The following is a 27,256-nucleotide window of genomic DNA, read 5'->3' as shown; positions in this document are numbered from 1 at the left end:
GCCCTGAGTGTCTGCCTCCATCCAGGGGAATCTCAGAACAAGTCCTTCTCTTCACAGCTCTGAAGGAGGTGCCCTGCCTGCCCGTAGAATGCGTTTCAGAGCCTCCATTCACCCCTCCGGTCCCCTCTCCCCTCACAGAGCAGGACATCTCCTTTCACAGATGCTCCTGGTGAAGAGCAAGTCTCCTTCAGAGATGCCAGCTGACTTGAGGTGCGAGGCGGACACAGCCACCATGGTGGCCAGAGGGGTGGCTGGTCAGCCAGGGCCAGGCTGGGAGGTGTCCCCGGCGTGATGGGTCAACCCCAACCAGCTCGGGCCTTAAGGGAACTTGGGCCAGATGTGACAAACGTCCAAGGTAAGCCGAAGTGGAGCTTTTCATGTAAACTGATTTTAGAGTGCTGGCAGACAAACCGAGCCCAACGGCACACACCAGGGGCCTCCGAGTCTGAAAACCCTTAAGACAGCCGGGCCCAATCATTTAACGGGCTTCCCAGGAGGCACTATTGATAAAGAACCTGCCTACCAACGCAGGAGACATGAGCGACACGGTTTCGATCCCTGAGTTGGAAGATCCCCTACAGGAAGGCATGGCAACCCACTCCAGTATTCTTGCCTGGAGAGTCCTATGGACAGAGGAGCCTGACAGGCTAGAGTCCATAGGGTCGCAGAGTCGGACATGACTGACTTTGTACATGTGCACATGCTTCCTTGGTGGCTCAGACGGTAAAAGCATCTGCCTACAATGCAGCAGACCCAGGTTCGATCCCTGGGTGGGGAGGATCCCTGGAGAAGGAAATGGCAACCCACTCCAGTACTCTTGCCTGGAAAATCCCATGGACGGAGGAGCCTGATAGGCTACAGTCCATGGGGTCGTGAAGAGTCGGACATGACTGAATGACTTCACTTCACTTCACAATCATTGAACAACAGGGCCCACCCAGGTCAAGTCACATGGGGAGGCCAGGCCTCCATGCCCACCTGCGGTCACATTCCCTCTTCAGAAAGGAGAGCTCCAATCACATTCTTCCCAGGAAACTCTGGGATGCAAATGGTGTTTTCAGAGTGGAATTTTTGGAAACAAAGTAATGGAGCTCAAGACTGGTGGTCAGGTGGGTGGTGATGAAGCCCAGAGGCTGGACTTTGACAGGCTAGACTTTGACAGGCTGGTCTTCTCCATGTGTTGTTGAGGCGGCTCCCAGGAAGTGCCGAAACGGACAGCTAAGAATGGCTGTAAATGTTACTGTTCCGTTTGTACCTCATCTTTGCATTTTAGCCAGTTTACACTTGAACGTGTGGTGGGAGGTGGTTACTGACTCCTCCGGTCTTGCTTCTGAGCCTCCAGGCTTGGGGAAGTTGAAGTTCCAGGTTCTGTGTTGCCCTTGAGTTCTGTCTGGGGCGCTTGACATCTATGTGGGCCCACCTCTGCCTCCCCTCACATTTCCCACCCCCTTTTGCAGCCCTTTGCCTGTCTGGGAGATGCTCAGCTGCGTGGGGCTTCCAGCACACCTGGCAGGGCCTGGGCAGTGATGGAAAGCTCCAGCCCCGCCCTCCGCTCCCTCCTGCTCTGGTTCCCACCATGTCTGGGGCCCTTGTTAGAAATCCCATTCCTGGGCCCTCCTCGGGAACAGTTGCCTCAAGCACCCAGGGGACACTTGTGCTCTACAGGCTGTAGGGTCACGAGTCTAGTGGGCTCCCAGTTGCCACGAGGGCCTTGTGTCCCATAAGTCACCTGGAAGCTGCTTCAACGAACAGTTATGACATAAGTGACGTGCCGTAGTTTACCCTTTTAAAGTGTATGATTGAGTGGTTTTTAGTACATTCACAAGTTGATCACTAATGCCCTGGGGAATGTTTAAAACTGTATTGTCAGGGCCGCACCCCAGAGACCAATGCTGTGGGGCCCCAGGGGGCTCCCCAGAGGCCCTGCGGCTCTCCACTGCGGCACCTTTGCCTGCAGACACTTGTAGTTGTCGTAACTGGGCGCTGCTATTGGTTTGAACTCGTGGAAAGGGGTTGGGGTGCTGCACAGGACGCCCCAGTGTCCAAAGTGTCCACAGTGTCCAAAGTGCCCACACTGGAAAAGCTTCATCTACAGGAAACTTAGGTCCTTCCAAGACCTCCTCCTGGGGCCTCCAGGCCCGGCCTCCGCTGGCCTCTGGAGACAGAAGTGGGCTTGGTCAGGTTGGGACATTCTCAACCCTGAATGTCCACGGGGCACATGAGGATCCTGTTCGAAGCAGATTCTGACTCAGGAGGTCTGGGCTGGAGTTAGAGAGGAGGTCCCCCATCTCTGACAAGCTCCCATGGGATGCTGCTGGTTTGGCGACCACACTTTTGAGGGTGTAGTTCCCACAGGCCACCCCAAGGCCTGCCTGGGGGTGGGGAGCCGGAGTGAACATTCTGGACTGTGCACCCTCTTGCGTGGCTCCAGTGGGTATGGCCGCCTCAGTCGTCTGCCCACTGGGGAGCTCACTCACCCCCAGAAGCACTTCCTTGCCTCTACAGGTTTTTCCTACACTGGGAGGCCGGTGTGGCAGCTTCCTGAGAACTGTCTTCCCTCCAAAAGTATGAAAGAGCTGCAGTGAAGGTTCAGGAGCTCAGGACAGCCTCCTCCCTCTCCCCACAGGCACCTCAAGCAGAACTGTGCCCCCACCCCCGAAGGCCATTAGAAGGGTGGGCTTCAAGGTGAGGACACAAGCAGCAGCTGCTGCAGGGGTGCTGCAGTCAGTCCTGTGACCAGTGGGGGCCTCCAGTGGTCCACAGAGGCTGTCCAGACCTGACAGGGCAGTGACCAGGCTGCATGGCAGCTTGGTGACCCCAGGGAGTGGGAGCGGCGGGGCTGCTGCCGGCAGGTGCTGAGGCGCCTGCCAGGTAGATCTTCCAGAACAGAACTCTCCACCCCAGGCACTGTCCAGTGGGCCGAGTAGGGTAGGCCTCCTGACTAGGGAGTCACGCCACTGGTGACCATCTGCACAGGGGCCCACACCCCTTTACTCCAAGTTTCAGCTCCTCACCAAGGGGTGTAAGTTCTAGGCTGCCTTCTCCCAAAGCTGCCCCAGGGACACCTACCCTTCCCTGGTACAGGCTGCCCAGGGCAGAGTCGTGGCTGGCTTCTCCCTTAGAGGAAGAGTAGGTGCTTGCCCAGCCTGGCGTGGGAGCAGCTGGGGATCCACTGTCTGTTGCCCCTGAGTGGTTTGTCTCCTTAGCAACCAAAGGTTTGAGTTGCAGCTTGGACTCTGCCCAGCCTCATCCGGTCCCTGTTGCTGGTCCATGAGCTCTGCATCCACACCCGCTATCTTAGCAGGGGGCTGTGGCTTGTGCCTCCCCCAAGGAAGGGCCCTGCCCCACCCAGTGTGGCTGCTGGAGGTGGGGCCGAGGGTCCAGCCTGCAACTGGTTGCTGGAGCTCTAAAGACAGCGAGAAAAGTCCTTGTGTGAAACCCAGGCAGACCAGAAGGCAGCTGTTAGCCCTGGAGGTCGGGATCTGTCCAGTCAGACGGGGGAAGGGTGAGCAGAGAAGAGGCAGGGGTTCTGGGAACACAGGGCAAAAACCAACTTCATGGGAAAAGCCTGGGGTGGGCAGGAAGACTCCGGAGCACACTGTGGTTGAAAAAGACAGCGACCGACATGAGCGGTGTGGAGCCAGGCAAGACTGGGGGGTTGGCCTCTGCTGGCACCCTCCCCCTCCACGTGGAGCCAGCTAGCAGCAAATTTTAGGATACGAGGCACGACCACAGAGCCTGCTGGTGGTTTGGAACTCTTTCTTCTCCTTTGTTAAAAGGGGGAAAGGAACTGGGGATGGGGTACCCCTGGGCTCTGGGGATGCATGCAGGCAGCCCCAGCAGGCAGGCGCTGGGGGATGGGTGGGAAGAGTCCTGGAGTTTCCCACAATCCTTTTCTCTGCAGGGAAGAGCAAGGCTGGCTGCCCAGGGAGCAGGGGAGAGGCGCAGGGCCCTGGGGGGAGGGGCGGCGGGCGACGGGGGCTCACTCTAACATGCAAAGTCCAGCTGCCCCATAAACTAGGTTGCTTCTCGAAGAGCGACATACGTATAAATACACAGACACAGCTACACGCACACATGCGGAGAAGGCTCTGCGTTCCCGAGGGTGGGGATCTAGGCCCGCAGGCCCCGGGAGCTCCAACGAAGGAGCCGGCGGAATCTCCGGCGTGGCGATGCTCCGCTGCCCCCGGGGCCGGCGGGGGAAGGCGGGCGAGTCCTCTGGGGAAGGTTGCTTCTTCTCCGAGCTTCTGTCCACCAGCACCCAGGTGACTCGGAACCGAATCCACGGAAGCGGGGCGCCGCAGGCCTGTGCTGCCGGGCACGCGTGCGGGCAGCCTGTGGGCTGGCTCGAGGGTCCAGTCTCTCCCCTCCAGGGCTTCGGGGAAAGGGGGTGCAGACAGAGGAGGGTGAAGGGGGCCCGCAGAGACGTCCTCTCCCCCGCCCCACGGGGTCCTGGCCTCCGGGAGGGGGGAGGGGCCTCCCTTATCTCTCGGCCTCCATGGCGGGGTGGGCCCTGGGTTCCGAGGCGGCCTGTTGGGGGGCCAGGGGCGGCCAGTCTGACGCCGGGGAAGAGGGGGCCGGAGTCCACAGGGGTGGCTGCGGCGGCTGCTGGTGCTGTGCGCCCCCTGGGGGTGAGGCCTGTGGGTGAGCCGGCCAGCCGGGCGCCGCGAAGCTGCCGGTGGCGGTGAGCGGGAAATGCGGCGGCGGCGACGTGGCCGTGGCAGCCATTGGGCTGCCGCTGCCTCCGCTGTGGAAGCTCTCGGAGGCCTTGAGGCGGGAGAACATGGTGAGGGCATCGGGGAAGTTGGGGGGCGTGGCGGGGGTGTTGGCGGGAGTGCACATCTGTGGGGGGAAGAGGGTGGGGGGTGAGTGCCCCTTCCGGAAGGGCACCTTCCCCAGTGCACCCCACCCCGGGGGGCGGTCCACCAGCCAAAAGCTCACAGGGGAGCGGAGTGGTGCCCACGTGGGCTGGCCCACGGTGCCTGCTGCCGGTTCCCAGCTCCCTTCCTCAGGCCCTCGCGGCTGCCCCCACCCCACCGCCCGAACTGGTAGAAGTCCCACACAGATGACCCTGGGGCTGCAGGGAACACTTACCATCTGGTGGTGATGGTGGCTGTAGGGGATGTTGGTCTCTTGGAAAAAGGCGCTGAGGGCCGTCTGTAGGAAGAAAGGCCCACGCTTACCCTCAGGACCCCAGTGGCCCTGGCCTGGCCTGGCCCTCCTCAACTCTCACCACCGCCTAGAGAGGTGCTGTCCAGCCCTGGGCTGGGCTGGTGGGCGGGGAGGACCCTTAGGACACTGCCTGCAAGCTGGCTGCCAGGTGCTTCCAGCTTACCTGGTTTCGTCCCCATGAGCGACATGAGGGCCTGTCTCATGGGAAAAGGCCTCCAGGAGACTCTGGCCCTACAGTCACCAACTCCCTGGGTGGCAAGTCCCTACTCCTTCCTGAGTTTCAGTTTCCTCATCTATGAACCAGAGGATGGCAAAGGCACGCCGATGTTGAGAGTGTGTAACCCACCACTCCTCTCCTGGGCTAGCCAAGGGACCCTGCCCTGACTCGGTTTCTCCTTCTGCACCAAAGGGACACTGGACTAGGAGGCTGGCAGCCTCCCTCCCTGGCAGCAGTGCTCCTGAGGTCCATGCGGCGGGCTGGGATTAAGTAGTGTGCTGTGGGTTTCACACTCCTATCCAGTCGTCTGAACCTCCCGCAAAGTGGTGGAGCAAGAGGAAGGCCACAGTGGGGTTCGCGCCCAGGACTGTGAGAAGCGGGAAAGGGGGTGGCAGCCACTCCGGGTCAAACCAGCTCATCAAGTGGCCCTGGAGGGCTGGGAGGAGGGGCCCCCAGGGCGGTGGCTTCTGGTACTGGTGTGTCCTGGTTCGGCCCCTTGCAGGACAGGCGTCCAGGAAAATAAGGGAACCAGCTGCTCTTGCGAAAGTGCGGGGTGAGGGAGCCCGTCAAGTATGTGAAGGGTCTGCGGACAGCTCTGCCCTCCACGCCACCCCCCTCAGGCTCCCTGCCCACCGCGGCCCAGTGCTGTTAGCCCCTCCCCCACTCCCAACACACCCAGAAACCCAGCCTGGCTCCTAGGCTTACCCTAGGGGTTTTATTACTAGAGTAAATTCAACTGAATTATTCTGGGAATTTCCTGCTGGAGACGCCCTATCCCAATGTCCCCGAACAGGGGTGTGGGAGCTGGGGGCGGGGTTGGGGGGGAGAGAATGCCTCAGTCTCTAAGCACCTCCTGGTGACACCTCCCTGGCCAGGAGCCCCAAGGGACACCAACCCATTCCTCCCCCAGCAGCAGCTCCACAGGCAGCTGCAGTGTGTGAGCATTCCAGGGAGAGGCGGCTGCCCTTTTCCTGCCTTCCTAGAGCATCCCCAAACTTAGAGCACACAGGTCCCCCTCCCCCACCTGCCTTCTGTCCCCATTAACACCTGAATCACAGAGAATATGACCCAAAAACAGGCCTCCTGCTGGACCAGCCCTCAGCCCAAGTGGCTGCCAGCTGGGGGCAGAGGGCACAGAGTTGGGGGTGGAGGCAAGGAACCCCACTCACTCCCAGGAAGACCTAAGGGCTGGATGTTCACACCCCATTTTTACCCTAAGTGAACCTCCCTACTAACCACGTCCCCATTTTACATGGTGAAGCTGAGATTCAGGGAGCCCAGGACTTGTACTGTGAGGGCCATCAAAACCCCCCAGTCTGCAAGCTGTTCCTGCCCTTCCTGAGATTAGAGCTTCCCCAGGCATTTTAATCTTCAAAGATACATTTTCAATTCCAGTGACCAGGAGACACCAACCCTGAGTGACTGCCGGCCTGTGCCAGGCTCTGTGGGCAGGGCCACTTCCCACCGGACACCTGCCCGCCCAGCCAGAGCGGGGGGGGGGGGGGGGGGGGGGAACGTGTATGCCGATGTGGAACTCCAGCAAACTACCATGAATGTGGTTTTGCAAGTTTTGCCACATCCAGTTCTAGATTAGGAAGCTTCCTGCAGGGTGGGGCTGCCGGGGTGGGAAGGGGGGCTGCCCATGCACTCCTTGGAGGTCAGCTCACGGCACCCAGGTACAGCGAAGGAAACTGAGGCCCCAGGGTGGGACCTGCCCAGAGAGAGCAAGCAGTGTCCCATCTTGTGATGGGACCACCCCAGGATTAGCTCTCGGGTCCCCGAGATCTCTGGTGGGCAAGTGAGCAAGGATTCCTTTGAGTGGACAGGCCACTGCCTCCCCAGACTGTTCCAACCTTGGGGCAGGAATTATGATCTCCGTCCCACCCCCGCAGGAAGATAAACTCCACAGCCCCCAGGCTCCCTGTCCCTCCTCTGGCCGGAGTACCTTCCCTGGGCCGGCTTCCCATCTAGAAACTAGGCTCCCTAGCCCAGGCTGGGCACGGACTCTACAGACTATGACTGTGACCTTACACCTGTGAGGGGTGGAGCTCAAGGGGCTCTGGCCTCATCCCTAGATACCATCCAGGGTTATTTCTGGGGCAGCTGAGTTGGGAAGGCCAGGTGGCCTTTTGGCAGCACAAGCCCTGGGCACTAGTGCTCTATGGGTTAGGGAGACCTGGGGAGGTGGGGGCCGGGCTGAGGCAGCCCCACCTCCCGCCCAGCTGGCCGAAAGCTACTGAACCGTGTACACCAAGCCGTGCGCTGTGCAGGCAGATTCGGCAGCCAGCCGAGCAGGGCACCTGGATACGCCTCCGGAGCGGGGTGCACAGATCACACCCTTAGCTGTCGTGTGGGGCTCTGACACACCACCTGGGCACGCCTGAGTACCGTCTGCAAAACGGTGACCTGTGTGTACACGGAGCGCACACAGCCCGCACCCGCGCAGCGGGTGGACTGCGTGTTTACACACACAGACGCCAACATGCCCACACGTAGCGTGGCGCGTGCGTAAATACAAATGCACAAGTACGTGGACACGCGCTGCCGAGCTGCCCACCGGGCACGCAGACCCTCAGACCCACACACACCGGACGGCTCCACCCGCGCGGGCTCAGGGCTTCCAAGGCGGGGGCGGCGCGGGCCCAGTTCGGCCCAGGCCACGGGCGTCCTCCTTCCGGCTGCTGGGCCGACCGTCCGTCGGAGCCTCAGCGCCGCCCCGCCCTGGCCGCTACTAAACAAAAAAGGGGGTCCCCGGAACCCGATCGCCCGGGAATCTGAGGGGCGGGGATTCCGGGCCCGGCGAGGGCAGGCCGCCCCTGCCGCCCACCCCGCGCGGGCGGCGTTTCCGGGGGCCGCGTAGTCGCGGCCGCGCCGCTGGGCCTGACCCGCACGCCGCGTGTGCGCGCCGGGACCCGGCCGCCGGGGCGCGCGGCCGCCGGGACACCGGGGCCGAGAGCGCGGGCCCGGCCCCGGTGGAGCGCGCCGCGGCACGTGTCCACACCCGCCCGCACACGCCCCACAGTACGCGCCGCCACGCGGGACGGCCACCCCGCGCCCCAGGCCGGCCCCAGCCGCACACCTCAAACTGCCAGTGGGCCGCCTGCAGCAACTGCTTCGCCTGGTCGGCCGCGCAGCCGGCCGTCAGCACGAACTGGTTGATCATGACCTGGTGCTTGAGCTCGTCCATGTTCACGGACATGGCGCCGCCGCCGCCTGCCCGCTCCAGCCTCCCGCCACGGCGCTCTCCTCCGCCTCACGCGTCCACCATTAGCGAGCCGGCTCCGGCTAATACAAATATTTACTGTGCGGCTCTGACTCACCGAGCCTCGCCTTGCTCCGGGCCCCGGGCGGCATGCTGGGAGATGTAGTCCCGCGCCGCTTCCGCCGCGCTTGGCCGGGCGTGCGGGCCGTTCCGGGCCCGAGGGTGTGTCCTGAGTGTTAAGCGCCTACTTAGTGTGCAGAAGCTGGACGGGCGCGTGCCCAAGTCGTGACTGCACCGATTGGGGCGAGGGGGGGGACGGTGGTGGTCAGGAGGCGGGGGCTACAGACCGTGCACGGGCGCAAACGCTGGCCGCGGGTTGTTTGCCAAGACCCCAGGATCCCGAACCCCAGTGTGGTTGGCATCCCCCGTGTTGACTAGGCGCTCTATTTTCCCACAAATCATCAACACGAGGGCCGTAAGGCCCCGAAAGCCTGGCACACTCAGTTCAGTTCAGTCGCTCAGTCGTATCCTACTCTTTGCAACCCCACGAACTGCAGCATGCCAGGGCTCCCTGTCCATCAGGCGCCTACAAATACTTGTTAAGTGAATCAATGAATCTGCCCTTTAGGGTTCTACTTCGAGTCACCGCCTCCAGGGAGCCTTCCAAATCTTCCCCAACACCCGTGGACTGGAAGCCTGCGTCTCCCACTTAGGACGCTGGTCCCTTCCTGGCCCGACGCTGGGCCAGGCACAGGAGGCCTGAAGAACGCTGGAGGAAAGGCTGAGGGCTGGGACTGACAGGGGAGGCCCGCAGGCTCTGGATCCCCGAGGTACCCCTCCGCGCGACGTTCTCACTTTCCCACGCAAAATGTCATGCGCTTGGCCAGAAATTTCGACTCTTAGTGTGAGGGCGCTAGGACCGCTCGGAGCCAGTTCCGGGGCTGCCCCCGAACTTCCATTCCCAGGATGCCCCGGTTTATTTGCATCTTTCAGTCCCGAATGACGTCAAGTGAGTGAGGCCGCTCCTTGGCCAATGGATGGCCGCGAGGTGTTAGGACCTGGCCATATAAGGTAAACAAAGCTGGCCGCCCAATGAGGCAGCGGCGGGGGCGGGCACTGGGTAGGGGCGGGCGGGGGCGCATCACGTGGAGGGCGGGGGCGGGGCTGAAGAGCGCGGGGGGGGTGGGGGGGTTGCGGGCTATGTTTACAGCTCCACACACGCCGTTTCCGGTTGAGGTCGCGGGTCGGGTGTGCGGGGCGGGGGGAGGGTGCTCAGCATATTTGGAGCTGGGGTGGGGGGCTCAGTCGCCCCGGCTCTGATTGACCTTATTCCGGTTCCTCGCGCTGCCTGGACCCCAGTCTCATTAGTTGAGCAACTCTTTATTGGGTCCTTACTCTTTCTGGCTCTCACCTGGCCCCAAGCATGCCGAGAACAAACTCTAGTAGAAGGGTTGGGTGGTGCCTAGGGTGGAGTGGGACGTGTGTCGAAAATTCCTAGGACAGGTGTAGAATTTGCAAGTGTGGAAAGTGCCTTCAGGAAGCAGGGACAGGCCCTGGAGATGGCGGGTTAAAGGCCATTGAGGGGTTTTGGTACATCTGATCTGTTGTCCGCGTTAGAATCACTGTGGCTGAACAGTATGGAGACCAAATGGTGGTAGAGAGGTCCAGTACGGTTAGACGATGTTCTGGGTGTTATCTGGTTCCAGGGGAGCCCGTCCCTGCCCAGGGCCTTGTTGCAGAATTGGACTGAATGGAGGGCTCTGAGCCCCAGGACTACTCTGGGGCATTAATGCCTGTGGTGTTTAGAACACCGTTTCTTGCATTCACCTCTGTGCTTCCATCTGGACAACTGTAGGGAACCCAAGCCCCATTTTAGAGATAAGGAAACTGAGGCTGGGATCCAGACCTCCTTACACTCTTAACAGTGTTCAGAGCCAGTGGAGAGGACCAGGCACCCAGTGGGCCCAGTGGGCCCTGTGTTCCTGGCACAGGAGGGTGGGTGCTGTCCTGGCAAGGCCCACTGGGGACTTTTCTTGCTTAGAGAGGCAGGAAGTACCTTCCTGCGCGTCCCTCACCCTCATTTGAGCACCATTCAGGTACCTGCCCAGACTTGCCCAGCCCAGAAGGCACTTTTCCAGGCCATCCCACTGGCTGGGGTGGGGCAGGTGGGGACAGCAGGAGCAAAGGTCACCCTTCTGCCCCCCTGTGGCCCCCACTTCTGCCCGCTGTGGCCCCCCAGCCAACTTGTTTTCCAAGGGGCAGTGGGGAAGGGAAAAAACAATCTTGTTTTCAGCCAGGATTAGGCTGGCTAGAGAGTGGACTTTGGATTTCTTAGCAGGCTCAGATGGGGCCTGACAGCTGGGGCCAGTAGATGGGGGGAGGGCGGTATAAAGGGCATTTCCGGCAGTGCCTTCTTTTTACCTGAGATCCAGGGAGGTTGAGGCTCTTGGCAAAGTTGGCATTGCCAGTTTATGGAAGGCCTGGGATCCCAGCCTCCTCCTCTCCAAGTTCATTCTTTCAATCACCCCACAGATGTAATTATCAGACATCCATAGTGTGCCTAGAATTAGTCAGGGAAGGTGCACCATTGGAAGGCTTGAGAAGTCTAGGGCCTTGAGGGACTTACACTCTGAGGCCCTGAAGTGTGGCTGGGGTCTTTGTGTTTCAAAGGACCGAATGCTGCCTAACTGAAAGTGAAAGTGACTCAGTTGTGTCCAACTCTTTGCGAATACTACAGTGGGTAGCGGTTTCCTTCTCCAGGGGATCTTCCCAACCCAGGGGTCAGACGGAGGGCTCCCACATTGCAGGCGGGTTCTTTACCAGTTGAGCCACCAAGGAAGCCCAAGAATACTGGAGTGGGGGTAGCCTATCCTTTCTCCAATGGATCTTCCCGAGCCAGGAATTAAACTGGGGTCTCCTGCATTGCAGGTGGATTCTTTACCAGTTGAGCTATCAGGGAATCCCTGAATAACTGAGGGGCCTTGAGATGTGGCCACCGCCTGACCTCTGATCCCTGTCCCTGAACTCTCCATGCCTACTAGATTCTAGTTGCACTGGCCTTTGAGCTCATCCATCTTACTCAGCTTCTCAGGGCCTGCTGCCTCAGGGCCATTGCACAGGTGGTTATCCTTGCCTGGAACCTGGGCTGACCCACTCCCTCAGAGTTTGCCTGGTTGGCTCTTCCTTGTATTTCAAGTCCTAGCTTAAATGTCACCTCCTCAGAGAAACCTTCCCTGACTCCCCTAGCAATGGTAGGTCTCTCCTGGTATTTCACTGCACCGCAGGCCACTCCCCTGTACCACCCACTGTATTTTACTTATATACTTACTCATCTTTAGTGTCTGTTTCTTCACTAGATGTTCCGTATCTGGTGGTTTCACCAATTAATCTCTATTGCCTGGCTCTTTGCCTGGCTCACTGCTCTTCATATAGTAGCTGCATGATAAATATTTGTTGAGTAAATAAATGAATCAGCCAAGATGTTGATAGTAGAACCAGTATCAAATCAGAAAGTGCCCGTCTCCCACTGGGGCATGGATAAGCACAGAAAAGTATACCTAAAGTCCAAAGCTCTATTAAGAGGAGTGTTTTAATTGATCTAACATCAGCCCTTGGAAATGACTGCCCTGGGCACGATCTGTAGGGAGGACATTCTCTTAGAATTGTCAGTGGGAACATCTAGAACCACAATACGCTCCTTCCCTCCCTGCAAGTAGGGAGACGGATCAACTGAATGCTGTGTTGGTATTACCTGTTTGTGTATATATGAGTCAACAGTGTTATGTGATTCAACAGAAAGAAATTTGAAGTGAAGGAAGAATGGTCGCATGGGGTGGGGGTATCTTCAGGCCCATCTGGGAGCAAGAGGCAAGAAATCTGGTACTGGAGCATTCCTGTGTCTGGGTGATGGGGGCTGGGGGTGGCAGGGGAATGTGACGTTAAAAGGAGTGGCTTGGTTCACATTCCAGCTTTATTGCCACTTATCTACTATGCAAGCTGAGTGGGATACTTCACTTCTGCCAGCCTCTTTCTTTCCCGTTCCTGTTTCTGTTTTATTGGGAATGAAAACAGAACCTACAGCAGAGAATTAGAAGAGAGAATATGTGGATAGTGTTCAATACCAACATGTGGCACATAGTAGCTGTTCAGTAAATGGGGTTCTTGGTTGCACGGCAGAGAGGCTAACCTCTAACTAATTAGATCAGGCTCCCCCAAGACCTACACTCTCCCTTACAATCACACAAGTCCTTCACTTCCTTTGACTTTTGGCTTCCCAGGCCCCCTGAAAATAGGAAGGTTGGATTCTGGAGTCCTGAAAGGTGTTAAGACTCACTTTAATGTTGACAGTGGTGAATTTACCGTCTAAGACTCCTAGCCAGCCTCTGCCCTCCCTAGTTCCTTTATACATATACATGTATATATAATTTATTTGTTTGGCTGCGCAGGGTGTTGGTTGTGGCACAGAGGATCTTTCAGTCTACACTGAGGCATGTGTAGTGTTTTAGTTGAGGCATGCAAACTCTTAGTTGCACTATGTGGGATCCAATTTCCTGACCAGGGATGGAACCCAGGCCCTGTGCATTGGGACCACAGAGTCTTAGGCACCAGACCACCAGAGAAGTCCCCCAGCTCCTTTCTTAATAGAACAGGCTTGTCTTGGGAAGCCACTTTCTTCTCAGAAGAGCCGTTTCTCAACTGAAAAGTTGGTAAAAAACAGATCCTCACTTGCCTGCTTACAGAGTTTTGTGTGACTCAAAAGCCAGGAAAGTACCTTACAACCTGCGAGGGGGCTTTAACTCTAACCCTGATTCTTTTTGTTTATTTATAAATATTTATTCAAATGGAAAGTTGGGGAATTCCCTGGCGGTTCAGTTAGAGTCTAACCTGGATTCTTTGAACTTGGCATAAGCACCCTTAAGCCCTCTCTTCTTTGTGCTTCAGTTTCCCTGTCTCTAAAATGGGGAGAGGTTTACTGCCTCTGCGGGGGACTTGACGTCTTCAAAATAATTGTTCTGGACGTGGAGGCGGAGAGATGCCTTAAGTTCTGGAAAAGGTGCTTGCTTCGCTTCCCGTGTGGGCACTCCTCCAAGCAATCTTGGGTTCCACCCCTAGCTCTTCTTGGCTGGGTGGAAGGTGAGGGTCTGCCCTCTGCTGGCCGGGCCAGGAGATCAAACCCTGGGAAGTGGGGAGAACCATGGTAACTTAGGGATGTAGTTCAAAGAGGGAGTAAATGGAAGGCGTCGGTTCCTCGAAAGGTGTATGTACGAACAAGCTATTAAAAAGCCAAAGAATTACGATGTCAGTCTTGTGCTCTGGAATGCAAAGGGATGGATAGTTTGCATGGCGGTTGATGGTCCCTCCCCTCTGGACTCAGGTCCATTTGGTTTGTCCCGAAGCGCTTATCAACACCTCGGCGAGCCCGGACGCGGAGCTTCCCGGGAGATGTAGTTCTCAGGCGGGCTTTCCACGCCGCCTCTCGGCCCCCTCTGCGACGAGAGGACTCCATTTCCCGAGGTGCTTCGCGCCCCGGGGGGGGCGGAGGGCTGCCGTGGCGTCGGGCCCCGGGCCGAGCCGGGGGTAGGGGCTCCGGGAGGCCGTGCGCCCGCGGCCGTGGGCGAGCGTCCGTGCGGCCTGGGCCGGGCCGTGTCCGCGTGAGGACGCCGCCGCCGCCACCGTCGCCCTAGCCTCGGCCGGGCTCGCCGCGCACCATGGGCTCCATCCTGAGCCGCCGCATCGCGGGCGTGGAGGACATCGACATCCAAGCGAACTCGGCCTATCGCTACCCTCCAAAGTCCGGTGAGTGGCCGCCCCGACTCCGGCCCCGGCCCGGGCCCCGGGCGCGGACGGCGAGGCGCGCGGGCTGGAGCGCGCGGGGCGGGCGGCGGGGCCGGGGCGCTCCTCGGCGGAGGGTGGGTTTGGGGGCTCTGCTCGGCCCCGCGGCCCTCCCTGCAGCTTCCCTGTCTGGGGCTCCACGCGCCCTCCACCCGGACCCTGAGGCGAGGGTCGTCCAGGCGCTGACTGCCGCGGCCCGGTCGGGTGACCTTGGGTCAGTCAGTTCGCCCCTGCGCGCTTCACACTCCCATGGCTGCACGCCGGGGAGACACCCGATAGGAAACCTCCTCAAGGACCGGGGTGAGGTTCTGGGGCGCGCAGCTGGCGAGGACTTAACCCCGTGCCCGGCGCTTTGCTTGCGCTTACAAAGTAGGCATTGTCAAAGGGATCGACATCACTCCATCGCGGGTTTTCGCCTTCTTTGGTGGCGCTGTGTGGAGACCCGGCCAGGGTTCTGCACACTCTCCCGTCCCGTCTGGATAGGAGTTAACTCTCCTGTAACCTGGCGCGTGTGTTTAGTGGGTGGGTGGGTGGGAGGGAGCTGGGGAGTGGGCGTGGGCCCAAGGAGGCATTACTGTCCTTGGGAGAGGGGCTCGGAGTCCCTGCTGGAGAACCGAGGGATAGTTGGAGGGGACCTACCCGGTTCTCCAGCCTCCCGTTTTTGTGACTGAGAGACGTGGGCCACCAGGGAGGAAGTGACTTTCTCAGGGTCTCAGAGCTGGACCAGGAGTCCAACTCCCAGGCCAGCTGTCCCCCTCCAGCCCCCCCCCCCCGCCTCCCCCCCAACACACACTGTTCTCCTGCCTCTCATGATGAGAGTGGCCTGACCTAGAGGTTTAGCTCGGGTTCCTCACACTCCATCTCCTTGTCTGGTCGTTTGCCCCGGAGGAGGACGGGGCATTTGCGCATCATGGGGACTTTCAGACTGGGGCCTTTGATTCTGGCTTCTGAAGCATTGCATCCCTTTGGTGGTTTCTTGGCTTCCTAGTTGGCCTGCGGGCATCCCCCAGGCCAGGTTTCCCCTGAGTATGGTCCAGGACCATGGGGAAGCTTGTTTAAGGTGTGTTCCCTGGGCCCTGCCTCAGACTTCTGGTGTCTGGGACCACCAGAAATAAACAGGGTGGGGACTAGCACAGTTGGGGCCAGGCAGAGCTGGGCATAGGGCCCTGTTCCCTGATAGGCATGGGAGACCTTAATGCCTTCTTGGTCCCTGGCACAAGGACAGGGCAGCTCAGGCTGGTGTGGGGATTCCTTGGAGGCTGACATTCCAGACATGGCAACCCACTTCAGTATTCTTGCCTGGATAATCCTATGGTCAGAGGAGCCTGGCAGGCTACAGTCCATGGATTGAACTTATGTCTCCTGCATTGGCAGGTGGATTCTTTACTACTGAGCCACCCAAGAAGCCCTGCTAATATTTATTTTTAACATCTCTGTAACACTGTCTAATTTTTTTTCTAACTTTATTGAGATATAATTGACACATAACGTTGTATAAGTTTTAAGTATATAGTGTAAGGATTTGATATGGGTATATATCAGGGAAATGATTATTGCAATATGGTTACCTGTGTGTGTGGGGGGGGTCCGGTGAGGTGAAGACTTTTAAAAATCTCCTGTCCAGTTTTCTTTTACTTCAAAACTTTCAGCGCACACTGTAACAGTACGTAGCTTGACTTTAACAGCATTCACTTTGTTTTCATTGTATTTATTTATTTTACTTGTAACAACTTTATTGAGGTATAAATCCTGTGCCATACAACTCATTCTTTGTAAACCTGTGATCTGGCGATTTTTTGTAAGCTTACAGAATCGTGACGTCGTCAGCACAGTCAGTTTCAGACCTTTCCATCACCCCTCAAAGTTTCCTTGCCTTGTGCCTGTTCACAGGCACTCTCCGCCGTCACCCCCCACCCCTGCCCCATCCCTGATCTGTGTTCTGTCTTTAAAGTGTGCCCTTCCTGGACATTTCAGATGGTGGAATCAGCCTTTTGTGTGTGTGTCTGGCTTCTTCCACTTCGCATGATGTTTTTGAGGCTCACCCACGTTGTACTTTACTGTGTGGTTGTAGTGCATTTTGTTTATCTGTTCACCAGTTAATGTACACTTAAGGTGTTTTAACCTTGTGGCTCTTAGGAATAATGCCACTGTCAATATTCATGGACATTTGTGTAGTGTGTTCAGTTCTGTTTGGTATACACCTGGGAGTGGAAGTGTTGGGTCATCTGTTTAACCTTTTGAGGAACTGCCAGACTTTTCCATAATACAATGGTTGCTTCATTTATTCCCATCAGCAGTGTATGAGGGTTCCAGATTCTCAGCATTCTTGTCAACCCTTATTATTGTCTACCTTTTTAATTATAGTCGTCCTAGTGGGTGTGAAGTGGTATCTTGTGGTTTTGATTTGCATTTTCCTGATGACTAATGATGTTGAGGTCTTTTCATGTGCTTATTGGCCTTTGTATATCCTTGTGTGCCACCCCAAACACAGGGGTGCAGGTTAGGGATGGGGTGGACGTGGCTCTATTAGGCTTGTTCACTTTGAGAAGTTGGATTGTCTTATTACTGAGTGGTGAGAGTTCTTTATAGGTTCTGGATACAATGATACAATTCATGTATCAGCTCTGTGATTTGTAAATGTTTTCTGGCAGTCTGCGGTTGTCTTGTTTCATTTTCTTAATGGTGTCTTTTGAGGAGTAGAAGTTTTAAATTTTGGTGAAGTCCAGTTTATCATTTTTCTTTTTTTTTGGCCACACCCTGTGGCTTGTGGGATCTTAGTTCCCCAAGGAAGGATTGAATCTGGACCCTTGGCAATGAGAATGTGAAGTCCCAACCACTGGAATGCCAAGGAATTCCCTAATTGTTTCGACGGTTGATGTTTTTGGAGTTATACCTTAAAGATCTTTGCCTAGCTCAAAACCACAGAGATTTTCCTCCTATATTTTTTTTCTTAAACTTTTATAGTTTTAGCTGAAACATTAAGGTTTGTGGTCCAGTTTGAGTTAATTCTTTTAATGTGTCGTTTGAGGCAAAGATCTAGGTTTTTGTGTTTTTATTTCTGGCATATGGATATTCAGTTACTTCAGCATCATTTGTTGAAAAGACTTCTCTTTTCCCATCAAATTGCCTTTGTACCTTCATCAGAAATCAGTTGAGGGTAAATTTCTGCACGCCGTTGCCTTGCTGTCCCTTGCCCCAATCACGCAGGTGGCCGGTCCTCAGCCAAGGGCTAGAGCAAGCATTAGGAGTCCTGGCTCGAGCCCTTAAGGAGAAGGTTGCCGTTGCCAGGAGAAGGTTGCCGTTGCCAGGGGAAGCCTGGGACGCACAGGGTCACCACAGAAGTGCCTGGTCGTGGGCTGCTGCTCCACGGTTGGTTGTTCCTCCTTCTGGGTTACTCACATGTCTTTCCAGCCCTGTGTGTCTTTGCGGCCCTGCCCTGGTGTATGAGGGAGGTCATGGTAGGGATGACACCCAGGAGGAGTCTCAGGAGGGGCCGCCAGCCACCTGACCCACCAGCCCCTCAGGTGGACATGAAATACACCCCAGACCTGAACCTTGTGTGTATCAGGTGTGTGTCCTATCAGAGCATTTTCACCTCCTTTATCTCATCAGAGGGCCTTCCCTGGTAGCTCCGATGGCAAGGAATCTGCCTGTAACACAGGAGACCCGGTTCTGATCCCTGGGTCCAGAAGATCCCCTGGAGAAGGGAATGGCTACCCACTCCAGTATTCTTGCCTGGAGAATTCCAGGGACAGAGGAGCCTGGCAGGCTACGGCCCCTGGGGTCACAAAGAGTCAGACACGACTGAGCGACTAGCACTTTCGCTATCTCATTGGAACTTTGCCATGTCCTCGTGACACTAGACTTTTGTTCTCTTTGGCAAAGGAGCTAGAAATCAGACTGTGCCTTTTGTCTCCCAGCACCCGGGCCTGCACATGGTAGGTGTTTAATAAATGCTTGTGCAGCCGGCCTTGTAGAAGTCACCCCCCTCTCTAGTGTGCAGGCTGCTCAGACTGGGCTGCACCTTTTCTCCTTTTTCAAGATAATTTATGTGACTGTACCAAGTCTTAGTTGTGGCATGTGGGGTCTAGTTCCCCGATCAGGGATCAAACCCAGGCCCCAGGCATTGGGAGCTCAGAGACTTAGCCACGGGGCCACCAGAGGAGTTGCTGGGCTGCATCTTATTCCCTGGGGTGGCAGTTGGGGGTCCACGGACTCCTGGGATGAGGGGCCCGCTGTGCGTGCCAGGAGACTTTGGGTGTGTGCTTCTGTGTTGGTGGCATCTAGAGGCATCTACTTGTGACCGCTGCCAACTGTGGTGGGTTTGCCCTTTCTGAATGGCGCCTTGCTGACTCTGGTTAGTTTGGTGCCTAAAGGAAAGAACTGAGGCAGGTGTTCCAGATGAGGGAGGACTCTCTGTGTCCCCCAGGATGTTCTCTGTCACTGGAGACCCTCTGGGTCCCTGGACCCCATCACTGTACCGGGGGCAGTGAGCTTGTATTTGGAGCCCCAAGGTCGGTGGTGGAGGGGCAGGGGTGGGGAAGGGGCTGCACCTGCTCTCGGTGGTCTCACCTTCCCGCTCAGAGCCCCGTGCCACCGTTGCTGGCATCATGCCCCTTGCACTGTTCATATGGCAGAGCTAGTTCTGAGCTTCGGCTCACGTGAACTTGGTTTGGATTCTGTCATTGAAAGAGCTATATAAAGAAGCTGTATCTTCCGAGCTTCGGTGGTTAACATTTTTTGGTAAAAACAGCAACAACAAACCTTTCTGCTTTAGGTAAAAGCAGAAACAAAAACCCTTGTGGGTGGCGGTGGGCATCCGAGGACCTGTCTCCCTGAAGGAGAAGCCATCGGTCTCTTGGGTCTAGAAGCCTGCGGCGGATGCGTGTGCCCTGTGGCCGCTGGGGTGGCGGTTCGCCGTGTCGCTTGCCCTCGGGGTTCTGAGGGCCTGGGGGTCCGTGTATCCTTTACATGGCTCCTGGGCTCCGCTGTGCTGTCCCGTCAGCTGGTGCCAGGGGAGGAAGCCCGGGCTTGTGCTGGGCAGGCTGGCTGACCAGTGGGCTTCCACCCTGTGCCTGGAGGTTGGCCGTGGCGTGGTGGGCCCGGCTGCCCATGGTCAGAGGGGTGCAGGTGTGCACTTGTGTGTTCTTCCTCACGGTTGGGGTGGCCTAGCTGTGCTGCCCACATGCACCAGGCAGGCACAGACAGAGCTCGGCCCAGCCTTGGGAGAGGGAGTCACCTCCTGCCTGTGGAGCCGTGACGGGAGGGGCCCTGGATTTGGGGTCCAGAGGCCCTGCGCCCTGAGCTGCCCCGTGACCTTGGGCCGGTCGCCTGCTCTGAGGCCCCACTTCCGCGCCTCTAGGGTTAAGTTAACCTCTGGTGCCCAGGCCCCTCAGTCCAGACTCTGCGAGTCCATGGGAGCTGGCGGGCGGGACCCAGCCCTGGCCCAAGTGTTCCCAGGCCTGGCAGCTTCCTGGGAAAGTCCTTCACTTCCTGGATGACCTGCTGGGTGGTGACCACCGCCAGCAGCCAGATGCTGGCATGGAGCCCCGTCCAGTGGGCCGTTCCTGTGTGTTTCCGTGTGGTCTGGTACAGGCATTGAGCCTCTCATTTCCATGTTATTTTGTAAAATAAAGGGCAGTGGGGCTTTGCATGCCACCCCTGCAGTGTTGGGCACGGGCTCAGTGAACAGCAGTGGAATCCCTCAGTTCTGCCAACTGTCCCAGCGTCTGCTCGGCTCCTGGGAGCTGGGGGAGCCCGGCCCGCAGCCCGGCTCTCTGCAGACGAGTTGATGGTGTGGAGCAGAGTGGGGGTCCCTCGCTATCTAGAAATCACTGGCCGACTGTCCCTGAGCTGGGGAATGGTGGTTTCTCATCCTTTCATCCCACGCGGTGTTGGCTTGGTCCTGGATGCCCAGTGCCTGAGATTTTGGCCTCCGGAGAGGGTGCTGGCTTCCCCCGGTCAGCCCTGGGGTCCACTGTTCAGATAGCCTCCACTTTCTGTTACCCAGGGGTCCTGTCCCTGCGATCCTGCAGTGGCCCTGAGTGACCGGATGCCCTCGGTGCTTTAGGAGGACCCAAAAGGAGGAACTGTGTTCAGTTCAGTGCTGCAGAAACATGCGGTGTGTACACACGTGTGTCCACATGCACACGTCTGTCCGCACTCACAGTGTCACATACTGAGGAGACGCACAGGACAGGGGCTCCCACGTGCTGGGCTGTCACCCGGTGGGCGGGCTGATGGACCCGAGCAGCTGCAGCCCCTGAAGCCCCCGTGCCCCTCCCCAGTCTCTGCCCCCTCCTCCCTGGGAGGCCCGCTTGGGCTCCAGCAGAGGTGAGTCTTGCCTGCTCCTGAACTTGGTATGAATGGAAGCAGGTGCTCTTGGCTGCGCGTCAGGCAATGCGAAGGGTGAGGCTGTGAGCAGGGCGGCAGCCAGTTTCCCGTCTCTGCCACGTGACGGCCTGGCATCTGTGGGCGCCGCCGTGTGTTCAGCCTTGAGCTCGCGTGGAGGGCGCTGGTGGTCTCCAGTTTGGGCTCGTGAGTGATGCCGCTGAGGACACTTTTGTGACTGGCTTCTGTGCCCACCAGTCTGATTTCCTTGGGTGCCCTTGGTTTTTTCACTTTTTAAAGTAATTGCGGTGAATTCCATGTGACAGTTACCATCCTACCCATTGTAAGTGTGTAGTTCGGAAGCATTAAGCACATGTCCACGGCTGTGTGGGATCCTGTGAAGCTGAAGCTCTGTGCTGTCGCCGCCTCCTCTGGCCCCTGGCAGCCCCCACGCTGCTTTCTGTGTCTGGTCCTGATAACCCTAAATGCCTGTCCATCTGGGGCTGTTTTCATTCCTGGCCGTGGGTCTGGCACTCTCGCATGCGTGTGTGCAAAGTCCGAAACTTTTGTAGTGTGGTGGGAGCCCGTTCACACCCCCATTAGAGCTGCAGGGATTCTGCATTCTCACCTGTGCGTGGGTGCGCGCTCATGCCTGTGTGTGTGTGTGTGTGTGTGTGTGTGTGTGTGTGTGTGATGTCGCTTTTTTTTTAAGTTAGCTATGAATATCTTGTAGTTTTAATTTATTTATTTTTACTTAGGGTATGTTTTTGTATATAAATTGCCATTCATTTCTCTTCCTCTTTTTGTGGGATCTTTTGCATATTTAAAAAAAAATAATACTGGATTTCCTCTCTCTTCTCACGCAGTGGCAGGAGCGTTTTCCTAAGTGCTGTTTATTTCATTGTGAGTTCTTTGGAGACTGGCATTTACACCAGCTCTCCCAAGTGGAATATGCACTGACAGCCGGGCGGGGGTGGGGGCGGGGGGTGGTCTGCAGAACCCAGGATGGGGAACCCAGAAGGAGGACACGGAGCCCCGTCCACTCTGGCCTCAGTGTCGTGCTGCCGTGTCAGGGACAGAGCCGGCTTCACCCCCTGGGGGCCCTCAGGGACCAAGTCCTGTGGTCCTGGGCCAGCTCCCGGGGGTGGGGGCAGAATCTGGGACTGGCTCGGCACAGACAGGTGTCCACTGCAGCCCCTAGCTGTGTCCAGTGACTGGGACTTGGATGTGCTGGTGGCAGCCGGGGCCCAGCTCTGTGTGTGGAGGCCGTGTCCACAAAAGAGGTGTGTATGTGAGCTGGGGAGGACCCCTCCCCCCAAAAGAGGTGGGGATTCAGCAAAGCGGAGGCTTTGCTCGGTCAGAACCCTTCCCAGCTCACTGTTCTTCCCTCCGTGGAGGGCGAGTGTGAGCTTTTCACTTACCCTGTCTACTCTGGTACGGCTTTCACGTGGCAGGGAGGCCAGGAAGCACCGGTGTTTATCAGGTGTCTCCTCACCCACGCGAAGCTCCTTTGCACGATCAGCTCCTTCTGTCTTCAGGGTGTTCCCATCCGCAGCCGGTGTTGTTGATCGAGGCCTCGTGTTACCCCAGTGAGGACGCTGAGGCCCCAGGAGATTGGGCTGCACCGAGTCCCCCGAGTGTGGGGAGCAGAGGAGATGTTCCGTGTACACGTGTGACCGCGACCCTGGGAATTCATTCCCTGGGCAGGCCGATCACGGCGGGTGGGCCCCGGGGTTCCGGTGCCTCTGAGTTTTGGGGCACAGGCTCGTAGCCCAAGGGACTATCTCCCACCTGGTGGGTGATCTCATGGGCCTGGAGAGGCTTTCCACGTTCAGCCCTCTCTGCGGACGGTGCTGTCCTGACCCCTGGGGGGCAGCCCCGGCTGGGGCCTGTCGGCAGTGGATGTCAGCAAGCCAGGAACTTCTGTGCGGTGGTAAAGCGAAAAGGATTTTCGGCCAGGGGAACGGATGGACCGTTCCCAGGCTTCTCGCCTTTCCTGCTCTCCTCTGTCCGAGTGGAACAGACACCCGGGCGGCTGAGTGAAGCCCACACCTGGCCTCCCAGGTTCCAGGGCAGCTGTGTTTCTTAGCAGGGCTCCCAGGTATCTCAGTCCATATCACAGTTCATCTGGCAGGGGCATCATGATTTGTAATAAGAAATACACATTTATTCTTCATCCGTTTCTGGCGCAGAATTCCTCAAACCCTTGGACTTTCCTCGGGGAAGAGTGATACTGTGTAATGGGTGTCTTTTAATCTTCTTAACAGACCCTTTGCAACCACACTCGAGTTTATATTAATGAGGTGACCTTTGGAAAGTCTAAGACTAAGCAGCTGAGCACGCCCACTCACACGTGGGTCCAGACATCTGGACGCTCTGGCCTGGCGGGGAGGGGGGCGGAATTTGTCCTCGTCCCCTGGGGCTGCTGGAACACGGTGTACTAGCAGATTGCTTGTCTGGGGGGCCCTCTTCCTGGTTCACAGACGGCCGCCTTCTGTGTCCCCGCATGGCAGGAGGGGTGGGGGGCTCTGTGGGGCCTCGTTTACAAGGGCACTGCCCGTTCATCAGAGCTCCGTCTTCATGACACGATCACCTCCCGAAGGCCCCACGTCCTGACATCATCACTTGGGGCTTGGGTTTCAACATATGAATTCGGGGGGGGGACATGAACATTCACTCTGCAGTGGGGTCTCAGACTCTGGTCTCTTGGTAAACTCGGGTTTTGATAGCACTCTGGGTGCCCAGCCGATGTTTTGTGGAGAACATTGAGGGTGTGGTTTACGTTCCCACTCTCTGCACCTCCTTGAAGATGCCTGACTGTTTGGTGTGGATCCTGCACAACCCTTTCATTCCACTTGAGTCAGGCTCACTCTCCATGCTCACCAGCACTTCACCTTTTGACTCTGATCGCAGGGAGATCTTTGCATGTCCTGGCACCTAGCTCCTTAGCAGGGTTAGTTCGTTTAAGAAACTAGAATGTTTCCAATTTTCATTTGTAAATGATGGTCACACACGTGTGTACAGCCAGACATGTGAAAGTGAACACACAACACAGAAAGGAACCCCAGAAGTCCGCTGCCCGCGTCCACGGGTTGTCATGGATACAGCCATGATTTTCCTCATCCTGGAAGATAGTGAACACGAATAGGCTTTACACATGACCTGTCCTTCCACGCCTGACATGTGTAAAGGAAAACAGCTGAGCACAAAGGTGCCGGGAGCCTCCTGGGAAGGGCGCTCTGGGTCTCTGTTTTGGTGGCCGTTCATCTGTTTGTCATCCAGGTCACTGGGACGCCCGTAAGTTGGGCAGAGTCTGAGTCCCTCGGGCAGAGATAGGGCGAGCCGTCTGAGGCCAAGTGTCCCTCAGCCGCGCAGCAGAGAGGGGACAGAGGCCTGGATTTGTTTTAGCCATAATTTTAAAAAGTACAGTTGATATTCTATAGTTGATGAAGTTGAATTCCATGAACTATATAGTCCATGGGGTCGCAAAATCAGACGCTGACTGAGCGACTTTCACACATAGTTGTTATAACAACAAAGGCTGGAGAGGGTGTGGAGAAAAGGGAACCTTCTTACATTGTTGGTAGGAATGCAGGAGACCTGGGTTCTGTCCCTGGGTCGGGAAGATCCCCTGGAGAAGGAAATGACAACTCAGTCCAATATTCTTGCCTGGAGACTTCTGTGGACAGAGGAGCCTGGTGGGCTAGAGTCCATGGGGTCACAAAGAGTTGGACATGATGAGTGACTGAGCACATGCATGTGATGTTCCATAAAATCAGGGGTGTTATATTTATTTAACTTGTCACCTCTGTATTCTTTTTCTCTTACCGCGGTTTACTCTGGTTCCTGGTCCACACATGGGCTGGGAGTACACCGTGGCCTCATACGTCCTGGCTGTGTCCCCTACAGGCTGGAGCCACCAGGCTGGACTCCTGGTTCTGAGACTTCTGGCCTAGGCAGCCTTGGCTGTGTCCCCCGTAACCAAGGCTGCATTTCTTAGGAGGGACACTGGGATCCACGCAGGGCACCCAGCAGAGCCCGAGGGCCCAGAATTACCTCTGGCTCACAGAATCCACAGGGTCCTGTGGTCACCCTGCCTTTCTCTGTGCCAGAGAGAGAAGGGGGACAGTGGGCAGGTATCCGATCAGAGAGCTTGGGAGAGGTGGTACTTCCAGCCTTTCCCCAGTGAGACTGTGAGCTCAGTCCTTTGAAGCTGACCCATGTCCGAGGGTCTATTTTTATAAGAAATATGGATTTAGTGGTTAGGTGTTCCAGGGATATATAGCCTTAGGTCTCCTGTAGGGAGTTGGGTAGAAATGAGATAACTCAGATCCACACAATTTATACTGTGGTCAGTACCGAGGTGAAAAAGGTCCTTGGGGTTCAGATTTGAGGTGGAGGGGAGCGCTGACTTAGTTTGGGGGTCAGAGAAGGTGTACTCGTTTCCGGGGTGTTTGTGTGTGTGTGTGTTAGTCATTTAGTCAGGTCCGACTCTTTGCGGCCCCATGGATTGCAGCCCGCCCAGCTCCTCTGTCCACCGGATTCTCCAGGCAAGAATACTGGAGTAGGTTGTCATCTCCTGACCCAGGGATTGAACCCGGGTCTCCTGCACTGCAGGAGATTCTTTACCGTCTAAGCCACCAGGGAAGCCCACTTGTTTCCTATGGCTGCTGTAATGAGGTGCCTCAGACCATGTGATTTAAAACAGCAGAATTTATGCTCACTGCTCTGGAGTCCACAGATCCAAAATCAAGTGTCCACAGGGTTGATTTTTTCTGAAGGCTCTGCAGAAGGCACCTTCCTCCCCACCCCAGCTTCCGGCAGCTCCAGGCTTCCTTGCCTTGTGGCTGCCTCACTCCAGTCTCTGCTCCGTCCTCACAGGGCCTCCGCCTCTCTGTGTGTCTGTGTCCACCTCTCCCTCTTTCTCTTAGAGACCGGTATCTCTGGGTTTAGGACCCCTGTCCTGTCTGACCTCTTCTGAACTTATTTACATCTGCACGTATCTCCATACAAGGTCAGGCACACACGTGCCAGGGATTGGGGCTGGGACATGTCCTTGCCGGGCACAGAGCTCAACCTGCTGCAGAAGGAAGTGGTGTTGGAGCAGGATGAGTCCCTGAGCGAGGAGGGCCGTGCGGGCCATTGGAGGGGCTGAGGCCCTATTTGGAGCCGGGCCCTCTCAGGCGGAGCTGCTCAGCAGCGAGATGCTCCCAATGGGCTGTGCTGGGGCTCATCATCTACAGCCGTGTCTCCTTTTTTCTCCAGGAAACTACTTCGCATCGCACTTTTTCATGGGAGGTGAGAAATTCGACACCCCTCACCCTGAAGGTTACCTCTTTGGAGAGAACATGGACCTGAACTTCCTGGGCAATCGCCCAGTCCAGGTGGGTCTCAGGGGGGCTGGGAATGTGGGCGGTGGTGGTGAGGCTGCCGGCTGCCAGCGGGCACCAAGTCTTCTCCACGGGACAGAGGTGCCACCGAGATGTGTGCGTGAAGCCTGGGCCCCCTGGAGGCCGCACAGCCGAGGGTGGGTCCCTGGGGGACAGAGCAGCCATCCCTGAACCTGGCACGTCCAGTCTCTGGGTTTCATCCCAGGCCCCACGGGTGACTGTATTTTTTTCATCCACATTCCGTGGAGCAGTGAGCGAGAGACGAGATCCAAACAAAAACGCAGAAAAACGGCCAGCACCATTTCTGCAAGTTTGCCCCCACGAGTCCCCAGAGAAGTGACTTCTTGTGGCACCTGCCCTGTGCCTAGGACTCTCCCAGGGGCTGGAGGCAGGGGACAGACCCTGCCCCGTTTAGCGCGAGGGGTACAGACGATAAAGAAGGGAATGTTCGATGGATGGAGAGTAGAAAGCGAGAGAAAGAGGGCCATGGGGGGTTACTGAGCAGGGACCTGCCCTGGGTTTTGCATCCTGAGATGATGGTCCCCGGTACTGGGGGGGTGTCAGGTGGGGGCCCTCTCTCAGGAGTCATGACTCAGCCCCTAAGGCTGCAGAGTTGTGGGCCTGGTGGGCGGCGTCCCCTGGGCCAGGGGTCTCCAGGCTGTTTTAGCCATGGAGCCAACTTGTGGTTGACACTAAGTCTTGATTCTTTTAACCGATGGGGGTGAGGGGGACCCAGAGCGCCGGCCCCCTACTCTCAGAGCTGGCGGGGCCTCCACGACCCACTGAGCTGCCCATCCTCCTGCGTCCATGACAGCAGGCAAGACCCACCTTCTGTGTCTCTGCAGCCTTGGCTCTGACTCAGGGCCTGGCCCGCAGGCGTCCTGCAGACCTGTTGTCCCATGAGACTTTCATCTCGAGACCACTGTAGCATCACCTGCGTTAATGCAGAAATGCTGGCTTCCCAGTGACAGCGTTTCCCAAGACTCTGTGTTGTCACCAAGACTGACCTCACTCCCACGCCTTCCAGAGACTGCCAGTTTTACAGCGTGTGTGTGTGTGTGTGTGAGCACATGTCCCTACTAGAATCTGTACTGACCATTGTCCTGGCCCCAG

At 57.1% G+C, this 27,256-nt stretch overlaps 2 protein-coding genes across 15 annotated transcripts in view; one reads left to right on the top strand and one right to left on the bottom strand.

Annotated features, from left to right (window-relative positions):
- Nucleotides 1-3,742: 3,742 nt before the first annotated feature.
- UBALD1 (UBA like domain containing 1) lies at nucleotides 3,743-8,681 on the bottom strand. Of its 3 annotated transcripts, none has more exons than XM_081554886.1 (3): nucleotides 8,467-8,681; nucleotides 5,095-5,157; nucleotides 3,743-4,375 (listed from the first exon to the last, which is right to left on the bottom strand). In XM_081554886.1, the coding sequence occupies exons 1-3, from the start codon at nucleotides 8,586-8,588 to the stop codon at nucleotides 4,114-4,116; spliced, it is 447 nt and encodes a 148-aa protein (XP_081411012.1). In that variant the 5' UTR covers nucleotides 8,589-8,681; the 3' UTR covers nucleotides 3,743-4,113. The 3 variants fall into 3 exon arrangements, with proteins under 3 accessions (XP_081411012.1, XP_081411010.1, XP_081411011.1); XM_081554884.1 differs by having other exon boundaries at nucleotides 3,743-4,842; nucleotides 8,469-8,681; XM_081554885.1 differs by having other exon boundaries at nucleotides 3,743-4,767; nucleotides 8,469-8,681.
- A 5,438-nt stretch (nucleotides 8,682-14,119) lies between these two features.
- MGRN1 (mahogunin ring finger 1) overlaps nucleotides 14,120-27,256 on the top strand; it is a 35,267-nt gene continuing 22,130 nt past the window's right edge. For all 12 annotated transcript variants that reach the window (XR_014072688.1, XR_014072687.1, XM_081554857.1 and 9 more), the window contains exons 1-2: nucleotides 14,120-14,387; nucleotides 26,019-26,137. Coding sequence is in view for 10 of the 12 variants with exons in the window: in XM_081554857.1 (XP_081410983.1) it covers nucleotides 14,300-14,387; nucleotides 26,019-26,137 (207 nt within the window). In the remaining 2 variants the exon portion in view is untranslated. The remainder of the gene's footprint in view (nucleotides 14,388-26,018; nucleotides 26,138-27,256) is intronic.

This window comes from Giraffa tippelskirchi, chromosome 13 (genome assembly GCF_054371585.1).
Source record: "Giraffa tippelskirchi isolate mGirTip1 chromosome 13, T2T-mGirTip1v1.2.pri, whole genome shotgun sequence".
Classification (NCBI taxonomy): domain Eukaryota; kingdom Metazoa; phylum Chordata; class Mammalia; order Artiodactyla; family Giraffidae; genus Giraffa; species Giraffa tippelskirchi.
Note: the sequence above shows the minus strand (reverse complement) of the source record. Positions and strands in the feature narration are given on the sequence as shown.